Source organism: Eurosta solidaginis, unplaced genomic scaffold (genome assembly GCF_040869045.1).
Source record: "Eurosta solidaginis isolate ZX-2024a unplaced genomic scaffold, ASM4086904v1 ctg00001039.1, whole genome shotgun sequence".
In the NCBI taxonomy this organism is placed as follows: Eukaryota; Metazoa; Arthropoda; class Insecta; order Diptera; family Tephritidae; genus Eurosta; species Eurosta solidaginis.
The window spans coordinates 852,951-861,477 of record NW_027136886.1 but is presented as its reverse complement, the minus strand read 5'-3'; the positions used below and the strand labels follow the sequence as shown (position 1 = coordinate 861,477).

At 36.4% G+C, this 8,527-nt stretch overlaps 1 protein-coding gene across 1 annotated transcript; it reads left to right on the top strand.

The window, feature by feature from the left end:
- The first annotated feature begins 7,393 nt into the window (after nucleotides 1–7,393).
- LOC137235654 (seminase-like) lies at nucleotides 7,394–8,326 on the top strand. Its single transcript, XM_067758541.1, has one exon. The coding sequence runs from the start codon at nucleotides 7,419–7,421 to the stop codon at nucleotides 8,178–8,180; it is 762 nt and encodes a 253-aa protein (XP_067614642.1). The 5' UTR covers nucleotides 7,394–7,418; the 3' UTR covers nucleotides 8,181–8,326.
- The last annotated feature ends 201 nt before the right edge of the window (nucleotides 8,327–8,527 follow it).

Genomic DNA, 8,527 nt, shown 5'->3' with positions numbered 1-8,527 from the left:
TAAATATCTTGTCCCCAAAATACCTCTAATACCACTCGGACTAGCACGTGAACATATTTCTTTTAAGATGTTTCGTAGTAGCTTTCTGAGACGTTATAACTATAGCATTTTTAGGTCATATTAAACTTTTTTTCGTTCAATTGTAACTTTTTTCAAATTAAACATTTTGCAAGTTGAATCAAATTAAACCTTTTCCATCTTCATCAGGGATACTGTATATTTATCATAAAATATGACATATTTCAAAACAAACATTAACACATTAGTTAGAATTACACCATTCAAATGTTTGTTTTGTTTTATGTCATATTTTCTCCCTGACGAAGATGAAAAAATTTCATCGAAACCCGTAGGAGGAACAGAGAAACTTTGTGTTTTTTCTTTATTTTATTGGCCGAAAAGCTCCAAATAATTACAATTGTTAACAAAAAATTGGCCCAAAATAAATATATTAAACCTTTTCCATTTAAAATAAAACGTTCCAACCAAATGTAACTTTTTTCATTTCAAATAAAACCTCTTTAAATCAAATAAAACTTTTTCAAGTCGAATGAAACTTTTGTCATTTGAAATACGATTTTTTTTCAAATAAAATATAACTTTTTTCAAATCATACTTTTGGGCAAATCAAATTAATCTTTTTTTTCATTCCAAATAAAACTGTTTTCAAATCAAATGAAACATTTTTCAAGTTAAATTAAATTTAACTTTTTCAAATGAAATAAATAATTTTTCAAGTTGAATTAAATTAAATTTTTCAAACCAAATGAAACTTTTTCATTCAAAACAAAATTTTTTTATTAAAATTTGTTTCAAATCAAATTAAACATTTTCAACCTAAATTAAATCAAGCTTTTTTCAAATCAAAAGAAAATTTTTTGAAAACAAATGAAGCTTAAGTTAAATAAAATTTTTTGTAGTCAAATGAAACTTTTTTCGTTTCAAATAAAACATTTTTCTTCTCTCTTAAGAAATATAATTAATTAATTAAATGATATAATTTTACCAGTCTAATATCGTAGGATCTGTATGTATCCTTTTAATTCCTCCCAAACGCATTGGAACATCTACCGTTGATTCATCGAGTGCTGCACCCTTCTTTGCCAACTCATCGGCCTTTCTGTAACTTTCTATCTATATAGTATATATCTCCTTATAGCCGAGAACCCGGTATAGATATATAGCCCGTCTCGAGCGTAATGTATGTAAGCGTAATATCTCTAATGCTTCTTTGAATTCCAGTACATTTCTTGATGAAGTGCTTTATTGGCTTAATCGCAGCTTGACTATCAATATAGTTATATATTGGCACGGCTCCAGCTTAAGTGCACTTCCTCCAGAAGACCCGACTCCTGACCTTAGTTTTGAACCAACGTTATGCATATGCAAAATTTGTTCCGCTATTTCCGCACCATTACTCCATCCCGCCGGCTATATTTTGGCCCCAGGACTATGGTCGACAAACAATGATACAATTGTACGCACTCAATTCTCTTTCGTTAAGTAATCGATGCCTCAAGTGACCTTTGCACTCTCACTAACACAGCTGCATTTTCATTCTGCCGACGTCTGCCCCAGTATGCCCTTCGAATCCCAGGATGTATGCATGCAGTGCCATGGATGGTTTCTTCGCTCTTTATCCCTTGTGGAATTTTCACGAAAACTTACGATTTAGTAAAATTCTTAGATATTTTGTGCTTTACTTTTCTTGTAGGGTTACTCCTCCAAGCTTAGGCATGGTAAAATTAGAGGCCTTATATTTTGTAAAAAATAGTGCTAGATCGGGTTTTCAGCCATTTCGGCTAGGCCGACTCGAAGCGTCTGATCCATCATGATGATTTAGAAATCTGTCATTTATGATAACTTAAACTTCATCTGCATACGCCATGAGTTTGACTGGGCCTCTGTCGAGCCGTCTAAGCAATTGGTTGCTGATAATACTCCACCCTGCGACGATCCTCTGTTTAAGAACTGTTTTTTTTTTTAGAGTGTAGTTAATACTAAAATTGGGGTGGCTTGGAAATTATGTCAAACGAATATTAGTACTTAATGATAGTTCTGATATTTTCTTAATTATAGACGTAACTGTTAATTTCGAAAATATTAAATAAACAAAATAAAAGTTCCGTGTTTACAACTGTTATTGTTTTTATCGGCCTATTGATAAATGATTCAAGGTTCGATTCGAGCTCAAGGCCAGAACAATAAAAAATTATTGTTCTGGCTTTGAGCTCGAATCGAACCTTGAATCGTTGCGTGTTTACTTTATGCGGAGATACGAGAAAATAAATTGAAATTATATTCAAGGAAATAGTAATCGAAGAAGCATGCATAAGGTACTACATACACACATACATACAAACATAGGTATATAATAAAATTAAAATTGGTTCCTTTCCGAGTCACACATGAAAAAGACGCAGTAAAAGAAAAACCAAAGAAAACGCGAATAAATTAATTAAATTTCAATTGAAAAACAATGCGTTCATAAAACTTTTAAGCAAACGTACGCCCTGCAACCCTCCTCAATTTTATAAGTTTGTTCATAAGTATGTATATTTGATTGTGTACGTTTTGTATTTCGATGCTTTAAGTAAAAAATTTCCCACAGCTTTGTGGCTTAAGCAAATACTGGTACACGCAGCTGTCAGCTGAGGAATACGCAACTACTTACTTGAGTTACTCAATTCATTAAAACTTACACATTTATTTAGTAAGGTCTATATGCAAAGATTAGACGGTTTCTCCAAACATCAATAGCATTTCATCGTACAGCGTACAGGAATAACGTTGAAGCTAACTGCTACTCAGCAGAAAAGCACACTTAAAGTGATAAGCAAAGAACTGAAGCTCCAGCCATTAGTTTAGATACAATTTTTAATGGGTGTGATACGCGGGGATCACCTTAGACCAATACGTAAAGAAGCTTACCAGTGTCCTTATTCCGATCGGAACATCCGGGTTTACACCCCCCAGAGTCAAATCAATATTAAATAGTTTCTTACTTACTTACAATACTTCGTTTGGTCCATTTTCACCATCAAACTCATCTTTACCACTTCTTTTTCCAGTTTTGAGTAAGCAGAATTAAATGCCGGGGTGTTTAGGCCAATGATATCAATGTCATCAGCATATGCCAGTAATTGCACGCTTTTATAGAATATTTTCCAGAGCGGTTAAGTTCTGCAGCTAGTATAATTTTCTCCAGCATCTAATTAAAGAAATCGTACGATAGGCGGTCACCCTGTCTGAAACCTCGTTTAGTTTCGAACGGCTCGGAGAGGTCCTTCCCAATTCTGACTGAGGTGAAGGTGTTGGTCAGCGTCATTTTGCACAGCCGTATAAGTGTGTTGAATCTTTTTTGGCGGGTTTTTTTTCAAGATGCGTATTGGGAAAATATAATCGATGGTAGATTTACCAGGTTTGAAGCCGCACTGATGCGGTCCAATCAGCCGATTCACGGTGGGCTTCAATCTTTCGCACATTACACTTGACAGGACCTTATATGCAATATTAAGAAGGCTGATTCCGCGATAGCTGGCGCAGTTTGCAGAATTCCCTTTATTGTGCACTGGGCAAAGAACACTTCGATACCAATCGTCGGGCATGCACTCGTCCGCCCATATTTTGCTAACAAGTTGTTGCATGCGCCTTACCAATAGCTCCGCAGGCAATCCATCAGTACCCGCGACCTTGTTCTTTTTCAATCTGGTTATTGCTATTTTGACTTCGTCATAATCGGGCGGGGGGACATTTATTCCACCATCATCGATTGCGGGATCGGTTTCCTAATCCCTGTGCGGTAAATCGCTGTCTCCATTTAAGAGAGCAGAGAAGTTTTCCCTCCATAATCTAAGTACTCTCTGGACATCAGTTACAAGGTCGCCGTTTTAGCTCTTACAAGAGTTTTCCCCGGTCTTAAAACCTTCGGTCTGCTGCCCAATTGTTTGATAAAATTTTTGGGCGTTATTCCTGGTGGTTAGCAGCTCAAGCTCTTCGCACTCACGCCTTTCTGCCTCTGTTTTTTTCTTCCCGAAAAGGCCTCTCGCTTCCCTTTTTAACTCGCGATAGCGTTCACACACTCCTCTTGTTGCTCCCGATTTTCACGGTTGCAACGCGGCATTCTCCATCGTACCAGTTGTTTTTCCATGGCCGCCGGTAACAAAGTTTTTCCTCGGCGGCAGTACGAAGTGCTTTGGAGATATGCTCCTACTGCTCCTGCATTCCTTCAGGCTGAGTTAAGCTCTCAGAGAGCAGGTGTGAGAGTCGAGTTGCGAAATCATTGCAGTCTTTCGACGTCTAGCTTTCCTTGTGTTTTTTGTTCCTTGGTTTTAGCCGCGCAGAGGCGGGTAAGTATTTTGGCTGCGATGAGATAAAGGCCCGAGTCGATGTTAGGTCTTAGGATCATGCGGATATCTAAAAAAAGGCATGCCACCGTCTATCACAACGTGATCGATCTGATTGCGAGTATTTCGATGGGGGGACAGCCATGTAGCTTGGTGTATCTTTTTATGCATAAACCTCGTGCTGGAAATGATCATGTTTCGAGCACCTGAAAAGTCAATCAGCCTCAGTCCATTAGGAGAAGTTTCATTGTGTTGGCTGAACTTTCCGACTGTAGGGCCAAAAACACCTCCTTTGCCCACCCGAGAGTCATTAATATTATTAGTAGATAGCAACCGTAAGTTGCCTTTGTACCTGACCAGCATGTAGCCACATATGATTTAAAGGAATCATGCCGACGAATGGTATTAGCGCAGAAAATCTCCTTCGGTGAAACTACGCTACAAAAGTGTGACTATTTTAAGTATATCTCCCTCTCTCCGTAAGGAGCTATACCCGGAATTTTCTGAACAATCCGCGAGATTTTGAGGCAAAAACCGCGGATCTTCTCGAAATTGCCGAAACGCCGATTTCCTTAAATACATATATAGACAAAACCTTTCCAAATATTATTTTTTTAAATTTTCGCTTTACAAGCCTCCCACATACTCATCCGCAAGTTAATGATATTGTTCCAGATCGTCAAACATACCACTGACGTCAGCACTATGTCTCCATATTCATTAGTTGTGGACAATGTGATACTGTGAAGTCCAGCCATTCAATTCAGAGGTTTATGCCAATCACTTTGTCGGCGCGCCGGACACGCCAACCGCCGCCGGTATATAATAGAGCCTACGCCGCCGCCGCCCATTAAGTGAGCGGCATAAACTTCTACCTCCCATCCCCTAGATCAATGAAGAGCTCGGGGTCGCCAGAACCTTGGCTGTTAAAAAGATTCGCCACACGTATGTAAGGTTTGGAGAAGCTATATATTGCGTTGAAAACCTCTTGAAAGGGTTGGGCTAAACAACCCGTTGACTCAATTTGGTATTTTCGTCGCTTCTTACGATAGGCATAGCTGCCGCGGTAATATTTTAAGCCCCCTAGCTCGCTGAGGGTGCGTGAATTCTTCATTTTGTAGCAATACATAGATAGAAAACCTCAGTATGTGACACACTATCGATGTACCAAAGTTCAATAAAAAGTCTGTCGTTACCGCGATAGTAGTGCATGTACAAAGAGATATACATAAATAATAAGGTGAGGTGGCAAACCTTATTGTCAACCATAATATATCATATTTTAATTCCAAATAGGTGGCAACCTTGTAAGAATGTGATACACTATCTATGTATGAAATTTCATTCAAATGGGTTAAGCGGTTTCCAAGATCGTTTCGGAAATACAAACAATTTTTACTCGTTTAAAGTAATAATGATTTTCACTTTGGAAATAAAAGAAATTAATTAGAAAACATTTGTTTTTGTTTTTATCGGCCTATTGATAAATCATTCAAGGTTCGAATCGAGCTCAAGGCCAGAACAATAATTTTTTTCTAATGATAATTATTGTTATTTTTTAATTTTTCTAAATTTGAATTATTGTTCTGGCCTTGAGCTCGATTCGAACCTTGAATTAATTAGAAAAGTCTGTGTACTTTTTGTATTTATTCCTTAAAAAAATACAGCCACGCTATTATCTAATATCACAGTTCAATTGTGCCATACATAAATAAAACAAATATAATTATACCTTTCATGAACATGAAATGGTATATTAACTTTGGTCCGATGTTTTTAACGTTGAGAAATATAGAAGATAGACTCACCATTAAGTATACCGAATTGATCTGAACTGAGTTGATATAGCCATGTCCGTCTGTCCGTCCGTCCGTCTGTCGGTCTGTCTGATTGAACGCAAACTAGTCCCTCAAATTTTGAGATATCTCAATGAAATTTGGCACAAGGATTGTATTATATTAGACATTGGTCGGATTCGGTGGTATATATTCTAATATATCATAGAAGATATCCTGAAAAAATCAATTTGATCGGAGCTATATATAGTTATATCCCATAAAACCGATCGTTCAGATAGAAATATTTTTGGCAATTTCTCCCTTAATTTCCAATATAAAAACGTTAAACTTGGTAATATTTATTCTAATATATCATAAAATATTTCCAATTGCTTTTGTTTTTATCGGCCTACTGATAAATGATTCAAGGTTCGATTCGAGCTCAAGGCTAGAACAATAATTTTTGTCTAATGATAATTATTGTTATTTTTTTTTAATTTTTCTAAATTTGAAGAATTGTATTTTGTTTTTGGAATAGTAAGTAGACATTTTTTCAGACAACCTGCGCAGATAGATCCATTTCGAAAAATTATTGTTCTGGCCTTGAGCTCGAATCGAACCTTGAATCATAAAATATTTCCTGAAAAAATCACTTTGACCGGAGCTATATGTATATAGTATATACCTATCCCATACAACCGATCGTTCAGATAGAAGGATTTTTGGCCATTTCTCCCTTAGTTTCCAATATTAAAACGTAAAACTTGTTGATATAAGTATATTCTAATATATCATAGAAGATATCCTGTAAAAATCATTTCGATCGGAGCTATATATAATATATATCCCACACAACCGATCGTTCAGATAAAGGGTTCTTTTGCCATTTTTTTATATTTATCTTAAAATCGTGTAGGTATGTAAATCTGTTCACTATATATTTCTTATCTTATACAGCGCATTATTTGGAGATTACCAATGGGATAAGATTATTGTTCAGCCCCATTCATGAAAGGTATGAAGTCTTCGGCATAGCCGAAGACAGTTCCGTCCTTACTTGTTTTCTTTTGAAAAAGTATAAGTAAATATTTTGCCAGAGTCGCGGTAATTTCGTTTCGATGGAATATACTTAGTTATCTTGAATTTGTTATTTTGGTAGAACAAAAACTGTTTGTTCACCTGCTTTTGAAATTTAAAACAATTTCCTGAAGCTATATTTCTTTAAATAAAGCCAACAACAGGTTTCTTCAGTTAATTTATACCAAACATTCGGCAGTAAAAGTGACAAATTATAATGAACCTACGCAACTATTTCACTCTCCTTTTTGTTGTGCATAGCTGCCTTTTGTGCTACGCGAACTCGCAGTTTCGCATTGTTGATGGCAAATCGGTGAATATAGAGGCTATCCCATATATGGTATCACTACATTATGAAAAAAATTTTAAATGCGCTGGTTCGTTAATTAGTATGGAAAAAGTGATCACGGCTGCGCATTGCCTGAAAGACACAAAAGCAAAATTATTCGTGGTTAAAGCTGGTGTAACCAATATAGTTACCGAAACTGGACAATGCCGAACAGTGAAGAAGATAATTATCCCTGATTATAAACGCAACACAAAGAATATGGATATAGGTGCTATTAAAGTGAGTGAGCCCTTCATCCAGAGTCCTCAAGTAAACTACATTACAATTTGCAGTACTGAATTAAGACCAGGCAAACCAATAAAAGTTAGTGGATGGGGTTCAACAAGTGTATACAGTACGGATCATGTAGCTGAACTCCGAACTATTATCGTGCCCATAGTAGGGACGTCAGAATGTGCGAATAGGTATCAGACTATAGGAAGAACTTTAACAAAATCAATGATGTGTGCTGGAATGTGTGGAAGTGGTGCAGCTCGTGGTGATTCTGGAGGACCAGGCGTTGTGGGAGGAGAACTTTGTGCGGTAGTATCATTTGGGAGGTTTCGTGAAATCCCCGCATTTCCAGTTGTATTTACAAATATAACTTATAAAAAAGTTCTAAAGTTTATACAGAAAGTGATGACGTGGTAATGTGCTGTTATAAATCGACTGCTAAGTGGATAATCACCCCATCTTCACCACCTCACGACAAAACTTATTGAGTTGTTTTTTATTTCAGGTAGGGTGTAATCGAAATGGCAACAGAGATAGGTTGATATTCCACTCAGCAATCGTAGTGAGAATATTAATTTTTGTATTATCTCTTAATAAAAACTTATTTATGGTTACGATTTAATTTTTGGTGTTGTGCAATAAATTTGTGACGCATACAAATATCTTAGGTTGTGGGACAAAACTTTAATCTTGAAGTCTGGACTTTTTCCCACATGTATGAATAGATCATGAGAACAAAAGAAAATTGCAGAATAAGTACTTTA

Bases quoted from the DNA above. Each gene is read 5' to 3' on its own strand.
- LOC137235654 (XM_067758541.1), top strand. From the start codon at position 7,419: ATGAACCTACGCAACTATTTCACTCTCCTTTTTGTTGTGCATAGCTGC.